At 33.4% G+C, this 16,615-nt stretch overlaps 1 protein-coding gene across 17 annotated transcripts in view; it reads right to left on the bottom strand.

Annotated features, from left to right (window-relative positions):
- LOC126887500 (protein roadkill) overlaps positions 1-16,615 on the bottom strand; it is a 506,726-nt gene that overhangs the window by 203,758 nt on the left and 286,353 nt on the right. For 11 of the 17 annotated variants that reach the window (XR_007699087.1, XR_007699088.1, XR_007699086.1 and 8 more), the window contains 2 exons: positions 13,247-13,368; positions 6,200-6,479 (listed from right to left, as the gene is read on the bottom strand). The exons of 4 other annotated variants lie outside the window; for them this stretch is intronic. Coding sequence is in view for 2 of the 13 variants with exons in the window: in XM_050655115.1 (XP_050511072.1) it covers positions 6,200-6,479; positions 13,247-13,368 (402 nt within the window). In the remaining 11 variants the exon portion in view is untranslated. Of the gene's footprint in view, positions 1-6,199; positions 6,480-13,246; positions 13,369-13,454; positions 13,603-16,615 lie in introns of those variants that run through there. 2 more of the 17 variants (XR_007699089.1, XM_050655119.1) reach the window with 2 other exon arrangements.

Below are 16,615 nucleotides of genomic sequence, written 5' to 3'. Positions count from 1 at the left end.
AACACAAACTAATATGTCTGGTCAAGACAAAAAATGGGACTTGTTTTTAATAATAGTATAGAATTAATTTATTTGTTAATAGCATAGAAGTGTGATTCTTGTGACCTCTGTGTCTTTTTAAAAGCTTTCTTAATTTTTATACAGGGTATCCAGAAACTCTCCCGACAAACGAAGAATGGAGGTTCCTTAGATAAGTTTAAGACAATTTATTCCCAATTCACCTATAATATTCCAATTAATAATATAAGACAAGGTAGACGGAAGAAGAGGGCCAGGTTGAAGAAGAACGTCATGGCTTAAAAACCTGACAAAATGGTTTGGTTTAACAGATCCTCTGCATCCCTTTTCCGAGCTGCTGCCAACAAAATTACTATAGCCAATTTGATAGCCAACGCTCAATAATCGAGCACGGCACATCAAGAAGAAGTTTCAAACGTTAGAATCAGTATGGTTGTACATTGTAAGCGGGTTTGCCATATTTCGTCCTTTTTCTGTGAATTATCATAAATAAATCCTCCTTTCGTATCCCACAGCGGTTAACTGAGATAATCCTTTACAAGCACCTGCCTAATACTACCTTTCACGGCCGATACCGTGGAGAGCGGCAACGTTGTCAAGAAAATTCTCATTTAGTTTGCATGGATCTATCCTTGTACACTGCATCACATGTCTGAAATACGCTTGTTCCAAAAATGCAGCTAGACTTCTTTGAAGATGGCGCCTTGTAATCAGTTTTTTTTAATACCTCCAAAATGCTTCTATTTAGAAAAACGAAAACTGGTACGCGTATTTATCTTCTAAAGATAAATCGATTCCATCAATTGCGAATTTCTAGTACCGGTCATAGGCGTCCGTTTTGGGTCGGGCAACGGTTATTTTATCGCATAACTTTTTGTCTTCAACTTTTAAGCATTTTTGATACTGGATTATATTATTAAATTGTGAGGTATTCTAGTACTAAAACTCTGTACCCTAGTACTCTTGCTTAAAATAGGTAGAATGCACCGTTCTCTAAAAAAATATGTAGATTTGATTTTTTTTTAGAAAATCGGTTTTTGAAAAAATTAAAAAAAAAACTGCATTTTACGGACTTAAGCAAGAGTAACTTTTAGTATTAGAATACCTCATAATTTAACAATCTAGTGTCAAAAATGCTTAAAAATTAAAAAGACAAAAATGTTATGCGATAACATAACCATTGGCCTACCCAAGACGGACGCATATGACCGGTACTAGAAATTGGCAATTGATAAATCATCTTTTTCTAAATGGTTTTTTTTTATTATTTTTTTTTAATTCAAGAAACGAAAAAGTTTCAAATCGATTTTTCTAAAAAACGGTGTATACTACCGACTTAAAGCAATAGTATCTTTTAAAACTAGAATGCATCACAATTTAATAATTAACTGTCAAAAATCCTCAAAAATTAAGGACAAAAAAGGTATGCGATAAAATAACCCTTGCCCTACCCAAAACGGACGCCTATGACCGGTACTAGAAATTCTCGATTGATGGAATCGATTTATCTCGGGAAGGTAAATAGGCGTACCAGTTTTTGTTTTTCTAAATAGAAGCGTTCTGAAGGTATTTAAAAAAAAACTAACTGCAAGACGCCATCTTCCAAGAGCTGCTCCCTTATGCTGGGGCCACAGTAACGTCTAATGCTGTTAATTATCGCATTATTTGCATTACAGAGATGGCAAATAATGCGTTAATTAACGGCATTAGACGTTACTGTGACCCCAGCATTAGAAAGCCTTTTCGGACTAAATGAATTGGATTAAATTGTCTTAAAATTATCTGAGGAATCTCCGGTCTTCGGTTGTCAGGAGAGTTTCTGAACACCTTGTATATTAGATGGTCTGATAAGGAACCCCCTTTGAAATGAAAATTATTAAAATCATTACCAAGATTTGATTTACGAACATTTTTTGAGGTAAAGAGACATATTTACACAGAAAATAATTTTTAAAATTATACCGTTTTTTTAATTTTCTTCTTTCTTCTATTATTACCACCTCTTCATGATCTGCTTCTTCCTCTCTTCTTGTTTTTTCCTTGCTCCTCCTCACTTACATATCAATGTGAAAGGATAATTAATCATTACTTACTTCAGGAGATGCTGGTCTAAAACTCCAAGAATTTCCTTCATCATCACTGCTATCCGTAGACATCACAAACGCGGTTGCAACTAAGTCTTTTGTCCTCTCTATCTTCATTATAAATTTCTCTATATCAGCCTCATATAAACTAATAATTGAGTTTCTTTTCTGTATTTTATCTAAAGCTACAATGGCCCGATTTAAGGAGTTCACCAACATCATTTTCATTCCATTTGTTTCCATTTCAGTCCAGGTCAGGAGATTGTTCTCAGCTAATTTTGCAATGTTTCTTAACTTTTCTTTTATTATAGACATATATTGGTCTTCTCCAACAACTAAGGACACAGATTGTCTCAAACGCTTCATTGACATCAATTAGGGATTTCATCGTTTGTTCAGCTATCGGAATGATCATTGTAAATTTTGGCAGGGTTTTAGTCAAATAGATCTGTTTTTGCTGTATTTAATTAATTCTGTTTTAATATTGTATGCCACACATACAGACTTTCCACTGCACAAACTTCAAAAATGGCATTTATGGCCTCCTTAGCTGAGTTTCTTAATTTAAGGTTAGTTTAAGAGACTAGGCGCATTAATTTGGGCTATCCCTACTTTTTCTATCTTTACACAGCAAATTACGTGTATATAGTAAAATTCTCGCTGGTATGGAGATGTAAACATTAGTTGACAATTACTATGTCATCATTAACATAGACATGGCTATCTCGTTGTTTTTTTAATGTTCTTGGATAACCGTTACTTGTATAATCGCTTAAATTATTAATTCAGTTAATTAATAGGATTATTTTTTTAACTATTAGTCAATGATCCCAGGCCTATTTTCACCATAGTCCAGTCGGGTTAGACCAGTGATGTGGGAGATCTCAGTTAGCCGTCATTTTGATTTTAAACGGAAACCGTTTTTGCTCAATATCTCCGCCATTTTCAACTTCTCGAGAAAAAGTATGAGAACTAAAATTATTAAAAATGTGATTTTCTATAATTTCCTTCATTAAAATTTTTTCGTGCGGTTGATATTTTCAGAGCTATGGGGAAAAAATAACTGTTTGTCATTATTTTCCCCCATAACTAAGTATGGCCCACATCAATGGCCGCTACCTCAGTAATCTACGATTTGCGGATGACATAATCCTGATAGCTACTGACCTACAAGAACTGCAAACCATGCTTTCAGAACTACACACAGAATCTTCTAAAATAGGACTGAAAATGAATTTAAACAAAACAAAAGTCATGCACTCCGAAGAAACGAGGACAATAATAAACAACAAAGTTATAGAAAAAGTTGAAGAATATATATACTTAGGACAAAAAATAATACTAAATAGGGAAATTCAAACGGAAGAAATAAAAAGAAGAAGAAAGTTAGCATGGGCAGCATTCGGTAAACTGAACTATATACTCAGAAATCAGCAAATTCAACTACATCTTAGATCTACAGTTTTTGATGCATGCATTATTCCGATATTAACATATGGGGCACAAACATGAACAATCACAAAAAAGAATATGAACATACTCAGAGTCACTCAACACGCGATGGAAAGAGCAATGCTTGGCATATCACTAAAGGACAGAAAAACAAACACATGGATAAGACAGAAAACCAAAGTCACCGATGTGGTACAAAAATCACTAAAATTGAAATGGGAATACGCTGGACATGTAGCTAGGAGCGATCTTAACAAATGGCACAGAACAATTCTAACCTGGAGACCATACGAACACAAAAGACCCAGAGGCAGACCTCCTATGAGATGGACAGATGATCTGAAACGAACTGCAGGGAAAAATTGGCTACAAGTAGCGTAGAACAAAAAACAATGGAAAGGAAGACTTGAAGAGACTTATGTTCAGATGTGGACGTGAATGGCTAGACGAAAAAGAAGAAGAAGAAGAACTAAGTATGAAGGTTAATGTTTTATGCTCTGTGAAAATCAAAATCAAATTCTGATTATTTTGTGTATTTGTGCAATAAATCTGCGTGTTATGTGATTCTGTATTTATAAGTGCTCGTAATAATGAGTTTTTGGGGTAAATTAGTTTTATGTATTGTGTGTTGCATATGTGTAGTGTATGATGGTGATGTGCTTCATGTTTCCCTGTGCTCTATTATTGGTACTTATTTTTTTTGTTCACTTTTTCTTTAAGTATTGGCAACCAGAGTCATTCAGCTGATGGATTCGCTACACATTTTTCTTCATTCGGTAGGATGAATTCATACTTTACTATCTAGCTGTTGCCTACAATCATCATAGACAAAATGCAATCTTTTGTTGACAGGAGTGTGACACAACATCAACAATAACAAAAATTTGGCGGTTGTGGTTGCACAAACCTTATTAACAAATTATTGTGCTTAATAGCTTTTGACAACGATTTCCGAAAGGAAATCGAAACGGTAAGTAGTTTAGGTAAAAATATGGAATTGTCATTACAACCTAACTGTTGCTAATCCCATATAAACATAACATTTAACTCAAACATGCCACAATTCAACATAGAAACCAATAAAAAATGTTCATAAATACAAATCTTTATATCATGAAATTACAAAAAGAAGATAGAAAAAAATATAACTAAGGTGATCATTTCTGGATGGACCCTTTTGAAAATATACTGATTATTTAAGAAGTATCTAGACTTGCTGTTATTGCGTTTAGTAAATTTCAATTTCCGACTTATTTCGTATGCTTTAAATGATGACGAACGGGTAAAGATTCTCGGACTCAACTTTAAGTAGGTATATATCTACTACCCTACTACCTACTTATAGCTTATGTTGGGAATACACTCCTGGCCAAAAAAATCGGGACACCTTAAAAATGGGTCATTTTTGATGTCTCGAATCTCCTAAACCTGTTGTCCGATTTTAGTGATTTTTTTAATATGTTATAGCCTTATTATCTAAGAATATGGATGTAGTAATAGTGTTGCTGAACAGGTAAATGTCATTGTATACCGGGTGTAACAATAATACTGTGTTTTTTCCTGAAAATTCGTAACACCCTGTGGAATATTCTAGCGTTTAAAAAATATTGAAACTAAAACTCAATTGTAGCCTTAGCCTTTCTTAACATTCTGCTTTTTGCTCATTCACTTATGTTGGATAATGAAAAAGTTAAGTACTTTGACATCTAGCCACGTTCTTCATCAATAGGGTGTTTCTAAATAAGTGCGACAAACTTTAAGGGGTAATTCTGCATGAAAAAATAATGACCGTTTGATTTATAAACATATGTCTGCAAATGTTTCCGAAATACAAGATGTTGAATTTTTTCTTACACACTGACGATTTATTTATTGCTCTAAAATCGGTTGAGATATGCAAATGAAATTTGGTGGGTTTTAAGAGGCAGTTATTGCGCATTTTATGACATACAATTATGTATTTCATATTCACCACTGGCTTGCATACGGGTCATATATCCCGGTAATATTACCTGTATGCACGCCAATGGTGAATATAAAATTTTTAGTTGTATGTCAAAAAATGTGGAATAAGTACCTCTTAAAACCTACCAATTTTCATTTGCATATCTCAACCGGTTTTAGAACAATAAATAAATCGTCAGTTTGTAAGAAAAAATTCAACATCCCATATCTCGGAAACGAAGCATTTGCGGACATATGTTTATAAAGCAAACTGTCATTATTTTTCCATGGAAAATTAACCTTTAAAGTTTTGCGCAATAAACACCCTGTATTGATGAAGAACATGGCTAGTTGTCAAAGTACCTAACTTTTTCATTATCCAACATAAGTGAATGAGTCAAAAAGCAGAATGTTAAGAAAGGCTAAGGCTACAATTAAGTTTTAATTTCAATATTTTTTAAATGCTAGAATATTCCACAGGGTGTTACGAACTTTCAGGAAAAAACACAGTACCTATTATTGTTACACCCGGTATACAATGACTTTACCTGTTCAGCAACATATTAAAAAAATCACTAAAATCGGACAACAGTTTCAGGAGATTCGAGAAATCGAAAATGACCCATTTTTAAGGTGTCCCGATTTTTTTGGCCAGGAGTGTATTATACCTATATTAAAAAAAATTGTAAAATTATACTCACTTCACAAAATATCGTTAATTTATCATCTGGAAGAAGACCATTGGCTTCGTCTAATAAAAAATCCCGTCTAATGAATTTCTTGAAGCCCCAGTCTTTTCCTTGCACAAACCTATACGCTCGTTGGCTTTCCATCGCCTTTGTCTCTTCGCGTTTCGCATTTAATATACTAAATTTAAATTTGGCTCTAACTTCACTTTTATTGCACGACACTAGTAACAAATATAATGATAAATAGTCTTTGCTTTCTTCATCCAGACCTTTCGGATTCACTCTCAAACACCTGAAAATATAGTTTCAATTAACAATCTTATAAAACAAAATGAGACAATACGTAGTTTGGTTTCATTTCGATTCAGACCTGAGCTGATCATATAGCCCCTCTGAAGATCTTTGGAGAGAGTGACGTACGTAGGGGATGATTGATCATCTTTGAACCGAAATTAAAAATAAGCTGTTTTCCATTTTCATAATCTGCCTGACTACTATTGTCTGTCACACCTTGACTTTACAGTACACGAACATACTAGTGGAGTCACTGAAGGTGGATATGAGCTATTACCTCCGATTTCGTTGAACCTCCATCGACTTGCATGAAAATTGGTGACTGGTTAGAGCATACTTCAAGAAATAAAACTGATTTGGTGCCAACTTGCACTTTTACCCTGGTGGTGAATACCACCCCTTCCCGCGAGTGAAAACAATTTTATTAAGAATAACCCCACAAATCGATAGTTGTTATATAAAGTTATTAAAATAAATTAAAACTTTTTGAGTTATTAAAGATCAAAGATTTTAATTTTTCTTGAGAAAAATGCATGATTTTAACCAATTTTTCATCAATAACTCAAAAAGTGTAAGTTTTTACAAAAAAGTTATTATTATCAAAATTTAAGCTAATAAAAAATGAAATAAAGCCCTTACTACAAAAACCTTTTAATGTTAACTAAAAGTGAGTTATACGTAATTGAATGTATATTTTTTCGGCGAGTAAAAAACTCTAAGGATTCAAGCTGAAATAACGGGAAACTGATGCATTTTATAACATAAACTTATTAAACATTTGTCAAAGTACTTAAAAATATCTATTAAATGAGCCCCCGAACATGTTAATAGCGTTAAAATTTATACCCCAAAATTGTTTCAAAATTTATCTTTTAAAAAATTTTCCAAAAAATGTTATTGTTTTTTTTTAATAACTCTGTTCGTGTTTACGATATCAGGTTCATCTAACTGTTTGAAAGTACATTCCAAGTGATATTTAAGCACGTTGAACCTAATCTTTTAAACCCCTTACTTTTTTAAAAATTAAAGGTTAAATGACCCCGGTTGCATGGTTCCCACAGCAAAATTTAAGATTTAAACGTTTCTATCTCGGTTATTTTTTACCCTATAGAAATAGTAAAACAGGTAAAATATTTGGCACAGAGAAAACTAAAATTGGGTTATATATAATTTTTTACGTATATTGAGTATTTTTGGAGTTATTATCAAAAGAATATGAGAATTACAATAATTTTAAAAATTATGATTTTTTTAAATCATATCTTTTTTTCAAAAATATGCATTCTAAACCGGTCAAAATAATCGAAAACATTACTTATACTAATATAAAGAACTTTTTGTAAGAACTTGTATAACTTGCTTAATTTTGACGCTATTACCTTGTTCTGAAGCTCATTTGATAGGTATTTCGAAGTACTTTGGCAAATGGTTAGCAGGAATATTTTATACATTGCATCGTTTTCCCGTTATTTAAGCTTGAATTTTAACTTGAATAAGTTTACTTAGATTTGAGTACTGGTCGAAAAAAATACACATTCAATTGCCAATAACTTCCTTTGAATTAACATTAGTTTAGTTTTTTATGTGACGAGTGTGTTCAATTTTTTATTATCTTCAATTTTAGTAATAATAACTTTTTTGTAAAAGCTTATAGTTTTTGATTTATACGTGAAAAACCGATTTAAAACATGCATTTTTTTACGAAGAAATAAAATCTTTTGGTCTTTAATAACTCAAAAAGTATTGATTTATTTTAATAACTTTATATAACAAATTTTGCTTATAATTTGTCCCTCTATCGACTTATGGTATTATTTTTAATAAAATAATTTTCACCCCCGAGAAGGGGTGGCATCCACCTCCAGGGTAAAAGCGCAAGTTGGCATCATGTCACCTTTGTTCCTTGAGGTATCCTCTAATTACTCACCAATTTTCATGAAAATCGATGGAGGTTCAACGAAATCGGAGGTGAAAACCTTCAGTGACTGCACTATATGGCAATACAATCCTTATGGGAGTTTTTAGCGCGGCGATGCCGATTTTCTTCAAAAGAATTTTCAATCGGACATTACCAAGGTCCTAAAAATGTAGGTCCCTAAAAATGTTAAATTAAAACTAACCCGTTACAGTCAAGTAAAACAATATTTTTCATTGTTTTTTTGTGAGTGATAGTCATTTTCGAAAAGTAATCAGCAATTTTATAATCGATATGCATAATAACTTTTTTTGATTAAGAATATTAGAATATTCAACATTAAAAGTGGATGTTGTTCTGTGGTTGTTAATTTATGTATTGACAGTACTTATAGACAGTTCTGAAGTAATGTCAAGAAAAATATAAATAGATTGTCAGTCAAGTTTAAGTAAAGTTTTATATTATCCTACCAGGTCCTACAGTTGAGAATAAATAAAGTATAATTGTTGATGGTCAGTTCACCTAAATTAAATTATAACAAAGAATATTAAATAAGCTTAAAATTATTACTGATAACATTGTATTGAGTAATTAATTGCTTATTTGGAAAATTTGGATCCCTAATTGCAGTTTATTGTTATTCTTAATGGCTGATTTCCAAGATGAAATTAATGTCATTTTAATGTGTTTACACCAATGAACTGTCAACACGGATGGAATGGCCCCGTCCCATTCAAATAGTGAAGCGAGATTACGGCCAACATACAAGAGAGAGGTCCTAGAGAGAGACAGAGCTGGCCAGGGAAAATTTGACTTCTTCATTTGTTGGATATTATCATAATGACCAGAGTTGCCAGATGTGATTTTATAAATCCCCCACTTAGAAACTGTAATCCCCTCAAGTTAAGCTCAAATCCCCCAAATTAAAATGTTTTCCGCATGTTAATAAATTAGTAGTCAAATGTAGAGAACAGTAAACCAAAATTATCCTACTTATCAACAGAGGGCCCTGGAAATAATTCATAGGTCCTATCTTCTTCGATTATATGAGAGTATAATATACAGTTCTATGTACATTCGCAAATTTAATTTCCCATGATTCCTTAAAATCTTCCATATTCCCCCCCCCCCCCCAAATCCCCCAACCATTTCTGCTTAGAAAAAATCCCATAGACGCTTTTAAATTACTCCAAAATTATGGGAAAATACCCCAATCTGGCAACCCTGACTATCACTATCAATTTGTTTGTTTACGAAAGATGGCGATTTTCTTCTATGTTTCCCTGACTAGACTCTCTCATCATGGCCGCATTAAATTCGCTTCATGCCCATTCCATCCGTGTTGACAGTTCATTGGTTTCTACGACGGAGGCAGTGAAAGTGAGGAAGACGGGATATAGAAAGAAGCTAAAATATATAGTTTAAATGTATTTTAATTATTTCTGTAGGTACCTACGTGTTTATTAAGGTTTAACATATTTATGCGCTTAAATACATTATTATATAAATGTTTTATACAAAATTATTTTTATTTTGTTCACATAAACGTATTTTTCGAAAAAAAAAATGTTTTAGAACCCCTGGCAGCCACAAAATGTCAATAATATTAATTCCTAAGTTATTCGTTCATTAAGCATTACAATCCCTAGGGATTAAAGATAAAGCCATGGCGTTCAAAATACTATTCTTGGGTGAGATGGATTACTTTTCTATGTCATTTATAGCTTGCTGTGTATATTTGCTACTGTCCTGACTCTTTTCTATTCCTAAGATCATTGGAATAATCAAAATGATGTATCAGCAAACAACATGTCAGGTACTGCATAAAGGGTAAATGACAGATAAAATAACAATAGAAGTAGGTTTAAAACAAGGTTGCATACTGTCACCTTTGCTCTTCAATATATGTCTTAACCATATACTGGAAAAAACCATTGAAAGAAAAAACGGGATCCCTTGGAACTACCTTCAGAACAAAAAACTAGCAGATATGGAATACGCAGATGATATCTGTTTCGTAGCGAACACAATAGATGATATGAAGAGCAAGTTAAGAAAGCTAGAGGTAAAATCGGCAGAAGTGGGTCTTAAAATTAACACGAACAAGACAGTAGAGATGAGAATAGGAGTATCTAACTGTGACAAACTATACATCAACCAACAAGAAATAAAACAGGTTCAAGAATTTTGCCACTTAGGCAGTATAATCAGTGCAAGAGGTGGAGCTTAAGCAGATATTAAACAGAGAATACGAAAAGCACAACATGCCTTTGGAACCCTCGCAGATATATGGAGATCAACACAGATTAGCCAAAATACTAAAATAAGGCTATTTAATAGTAACGTGAAAACTGTGCTACTTTATGGGAGTGAAACATGGGCAATAACTGACGGAAATGTAAATAAAATCCAAGTTTTTGTAAATAGATGTCTACGTAAAATTCTAAAGGTATATTGGCCCAATACCATAACAAATGTAGCACTATGGAGGAAAACCAAACAAGAACCCATCAGAACAACAATAGAGAGGAAAAGATGGAACTGGCTGGGACACACCCTGAGGAAAGAAAATGCAGACATAACAAAACAAGCACTCAAATGGAGTGCAGTAGGACGAAGAAGCAGAGGACGCCCGACCAAAACATGGAGGAGTACCATTGAAGAAGACTACAAAAGAATGAAGAAAACCTGGGGAGAGATAGCAACCATGGCCAGAAATAGAGGGGAATGGAGAAGCTTCGTGGATGCCCTATGCTCCTTCATGGAGTAACAGGATTGGATATATATATATATAATTCTTCTTCAATTTCGGTATATCTATCTTCTTCTCCATCATCCACTCATCTTCTTCTAGGCCATCCTATATACTTCGGGCCATACTGGTGTCCAGTTAGTTACTCTTCTCAACATATCTGAGTGTGGGCGTCTCTGTATAAATATGTTCTATCCATTCTAAGCGAAGAGATTTTATCTGACTATATTTTCTCCCTTTAATTCTTTTTCAATTTCGGCATTTGCTTTCATTCTTCTTTCTCCCTCTCTTGTTATATTGTGGTCCAGTATCGTTCTCATTATTGCCCTTTCAAATTTCAGGCTATCTTCCTCTCTCTTGTTAATACAGTAGACTCCCTCTATAATGAAAACTGACATGGCCGACTAATTACTTCAAGCCGATAATTACTTCAAGCCGATTTCGTTATATCAGACAATAATAATATTGTGCATACATATGAATATGTAGTTTTCTAAGACATTAATTTCCTATAGTGAGTTATTCCGAGCAATATAAGATGCTAAATATTGTTTGACTGGCGCTTTTGAAAAAGAGTCGGTGGATAAACAGGAAAAAGTTGACAGGCGGTGGAGTTTATTACAGCACTGGCCTCGATAAGCACACAGATTTTTGGTATTTATGTATACAGGCAGCTGGGGTATTAATTTACAGCCATGACTGCGCCAAAAACAGGTAAAGAAACATGTTCTTCGATCTTATTTTTCCTCGTTATAACCAAATATGGCTCGTTATAGTGGGTTATAGTTCAATAAGAATTTCGTGGGACACCTAATATACCTCGTTATAAGCGAAACCTCGTAATACCCGTGTTCGTTATAGAGAGAGTATACTGTAGTTGTTTCCATCCCATATGTAACAACAGGTCTTATTAAGGTATTATAATATAGGTTCATCTTTGTTCTCTTACTTAGAGGCTTGCTTCTTAACAGATTTCTATTCATTCCACGTTTTTTTGCCTTTCATAATTCCTTCTTCTGTTCTCTTCAGAGAACAGAGAAGAACAATATGAGAAAATAGAGCTCTTCCTTGCAGCAAGAGGAGCCTGTTGTATCCCAGTTTTAAGCATATAAGAGAAGAAAAGACCTATTCGCTCCAAATTCACACCAAAAGAACCTATGTAGCAAGTTTCAAAAATCTTCCACTTTTCAAGAAAAATGAAAAGAATACAAATAAGACAAGAAAATACTGACTCCAAATCAATAGTATTATACATCACTCCAAGAGGAATAAACATAGCAAGTTTCAAGAGTAAAGTAAAGGTATAAGCTTATTTTCTCAAAATCAATAGAGCCCGAGGGGAACCTCTTCGGTCCTAAGATTTGAGCATAAAAATAAGAGAAGAAAATACCTATTTGCTCCAAAGTCAATGTTCTTCCTTACACCAAAAAGAACCTATGCAGCAAATTTCAAAACTCTTACACTTGTTCTTCAAGAAAAATGGAAATAATAAAAATAAGAGAAGAAAATATTATTGACCCAAATCAATAGTATTATAACTTAACAAATAACAATAACAATTATTATTTTATAAAAAGTTTAACAGGTCAATACTGGGTGTATTCATTTTTATACACCAAGAGTTGCGCCAAATGTAGGCAACTTACATTACACTATTAACTAATTTTATGCCCAAGACAAATTGAGATTTTAACCGCTTAAAGAAGTATGTACAATACAATAATTATTACAAGAATATTCTCAAATGAATAAATAAATACAATTGAGATATATGTATTACAATTTATACATATATATTCCTAGATTTGTTTGTTACAATTTAAAAAACTGCAGTTTATAAGAAAAATGATTAGAAGTTCTTTTAGCATAAAATGAAACCAACATTTGCCTATAATCATTCATACTCAGGATATAACATCTCTCTGTATATTCCCATCATTATTTCATAGTTCCCAATAGTAATAGTTGTTTTTACGGTAATTAACAAAAATTTTGGTATATAGTTTTAAAAAACTTATCAATAAATACTCGTTATTGGTATCTAAATAAATATTCCAACAAAAATATTGTTTTCTTATAAAAATTATAGTTTTCTTACCATTTTAATTTATCATTCGCGCCAGCGGAAAATGTAGAAGACTTGAGAACTTCACCCATTTCTTCTCGACAAAAACTAAAGTTGTTTATGGTCCACATATAACTAAATTTAACTACTTTAACCTGAAACAAAGGAAAATATTTTACTTTAAAAATATAATAACAAGCATAAGATATTTTTTTTGTTTATTAATTCGGTAGATATGTACATTATTTGGCCAGAATCTTCTGCATATAAATATTCTTCCCGGAACTTCTACGATTCGTAAAAATCTTTCCATTTTGAGGAGACGTTAAAATAAACAAACACAAACACAAAATACAACCAAAAAAACTATCAAAAAGCTGACATCTTAAATAATTGTCTTGTCAAATAATGACATTGATTAACCATATCGTGAACAAGTTAGGGTTAGTGGTCGAATGGGCTAAGGCGCAGTATTCGACTACAAAAGTCGCGGGTTCAATCCCAATGTGGGAATATAATCTTTTTTAATTAATATTTCTAATTTTTTGCCATTTTTGTTTAAAAATCATAGAATAGAAAAAGCATCTCTTTTTTTTAATATTGTTTCGCTAATTGTACACATTATTTAATTTTCCAAATTATTTTATTTATGATTGAATATTATAGTAGTATTATTGTAGTCATAGGCCCATAGGCGTAGAGATGAAAGGTAAATATAATAATAATTATTGTTATTTTAAATTTATATTTTATTGGGAATATGTAATACAAAATATAACAAATCAATTTGGCTTTATGCAGGGCAGATCAACAACAGATGCAATTTTCATTGTAAGGCAACTGTAGGGCATTGTAAGGAAAAATACAGGAATAAAGAGACCAACGCTCATATGGTAGGTATTCATTGATCTTGAGAAAGCATATGATAGAGTTCCTCGAGAGATTCTGTGGTGGGCACTCAATAAGAAAGGAGTCCCTGGCGAATGTGTAAAGATTGTGAGAGATATGTATGAGGGAGTAACGACTAGTGTTAGGACAGGTGTAGGAGATACTGATAAATTTCAGGTGAAAGTAGGATTGCACCAAGGCTCGGTGCTTAGTCCTTATTTATGCTCATTAGTTTTGGACCAGATAACAGCGAAACCACAAGGTAGCATTCCATGGTGCCTAATGTATGCTGATGATGCAGTGTTAATAGGTAATAGTGAAACAAAAACTGGAACAGTGAAGACAAGCTCTGGAGCAAAAAGGTTTAAAACTTAGTAGGACAAAGACAGAGTATTTGGAATGTTCGTTTAAAGATGGAGTTACTACAAATAAAATGGTATCTTTGGATGGTGAAATGATTGTGAAAAGCAATAGTTTTAAGTACCTAGGATCGGTATTACAGAGTAATGGAGAAATAGATGGAGATGCATGCAGTAAAATTAGGGCTGGATGGATGAAGTGGAGAGAAGCGAGTGGTGTGTTGTGTGACAGAAAAATTCCAATGAAGCTGAAGGGAAAATTCTATAAAACAGCCATAAGACCGGCTATGATATACGGAACTGAATGTTGGGCAGTGAAAAAGAAAGAGGAACAACGAATGCATATGGAGGAAATGAGAATGCTTAGATGGATGAGTGGAGTGACAAAGAAGGATAAAATTAGAAATGAGTATATTAGGGAAGTCTAGGTGTGGCACCAATTGATGCCAAAATGAGAGAGCATAGGTTAAGATGGTTTGGTCATGTTCAACGTCGAGACGTTAATCACCCAATACGAAGAATAGCTGAAGTGCAGATTCCTGGAAGGAGTAGGAGAGGCAGACCAAAGAAGACCTGGGGGAGACCCTAAGGCAGGACATGTTGGTAAAGGGGATTGACATTGATATGACCCAAGATAGAATTGTGTGGAGAAATGCAATTAGGGAAGCCGACCCCGCATAGGGATAAGGCAAAGAGAATGATGATGATGATGATGATTTTATTGGGAATAATATAGTGGTGAAGAAAACGATATTTTTTTTTAATTGGACACAAGAAGTCTGTAGATAATTGTACTATTTTCGAATTAATTTGGCGAATGGATTTAGTGCCCGCAGTCATATTAACCCAAATAAACAACAACACTATTGTCAGAAAACAAACAAAGTTCTTCTTCGTCTTCTTCTTCCTCTTTATAAGCAATTCTGCTTGTTCATTGGCGGATTGATACCTCTATGGAAGGTTGTTACTTCATCTTTTGCGAGATACTTCTTCTACCGATTGGTAATATCTCTTGCTATTTTGACCACACGTGTCTGCCCATTCTGCGTATGTGGTTATCCCAGTTTTTTTTCTATTTACACCTATTTACACCCCCTTTTTAAATTCTTGACTTCATCTCAGAGTTAATACGCCATATAGTGTTATTATACACTGCATTCTGCCAGTCTATTTGCTTTTTGTTCTTGATTTCTCACTTCTTTGTCCAGGTTTACGTAGCTGGATGGTGTAGGTTGGTAATTCAAAGGAATTTTATATCCATTACTTGTTTAATACTGATGCCATCAATAGGGCTTTTCATCGATTGTCATTTGTTTCGAGCTTCTGTCATGTGTCACATAATATTAATATATCTACGCCATACGTCTTTTGTTTGTATCATTGGCTACATCAATAACGTATGACGTAGATATATTAATATTATGTGACACATGACAGAAGCTCGAAACAAATGACTGTGAATGAAAAGCCCTATTTCTATTTTACATCTGATTGGTTTTTTGCTGATTACTATTGTTTCAATTTTCTGAGATGAAATTGTGATGTTGAATTCTTTTGCTCTTATGTTACATCTATGGACTAATTTTTGCACACTATCTTCATTTTGGGCTATCAATATTACGTCATCTGTGTAACAGAGCATTTTTACTCATTTGTTTCCCATTCTGTATCCACTTCCTTTGTTGACGCTCTTGATGATTTCATCCATAATTAAATTGGAAGAGAATAGAGCTTAATGAGTCCTTATTCCGCTGCCCATGTCTACAGGTTCCGTAAGTTGTCCATTTATTCTGACTCCCATTTTATTGTCTTGATAGATACTTTCAATAGTTTTTATGATATCTAGGAAAACTTCTCTATTATACAGAAAATGGATTACATCTTCCTCTTCATGTGTCATCTCCTCTAAGAAGGTTGGCAACCATCACGGCAATTCGCACTTTCGATACCGCTGCTCTAAAGAGATCAGCAGAAGTGAAATTAAACCAAGCTCTCAAATTGTTTAACCAGGAGATGCGTCTTCTTCCGCGACTCCTTCTACCCTGTATTCTTCCTTGTATTATTAATTGTAACAAGTTATAACGCTCGCCCCTCATAATATGTCCCAGATATTGCAGTTTTCTGACTTTAATTGTATTTACAACCTCTTTATCTT

The sequence above is a fragment of the Diabrotica virgifera genome, chromosome 6, assembly GCF_917563875.1.
Source record: "Diabrotica virgifera virgifera chromosome 6, PGI_DIABVI_V3a".
Taxonomy (NCBI): Eukaryota; Metazoa; Arthropoda; class Insecta; order Coleoptera; family Chrysomelidae; genus Diabrotica; species Diabrotica virgifera.
The sequence above is the reverse complement of the archived record's forward strand: the minus strand, read 5'-3'. Positions and strand labels throughout refer to the sequence as shown.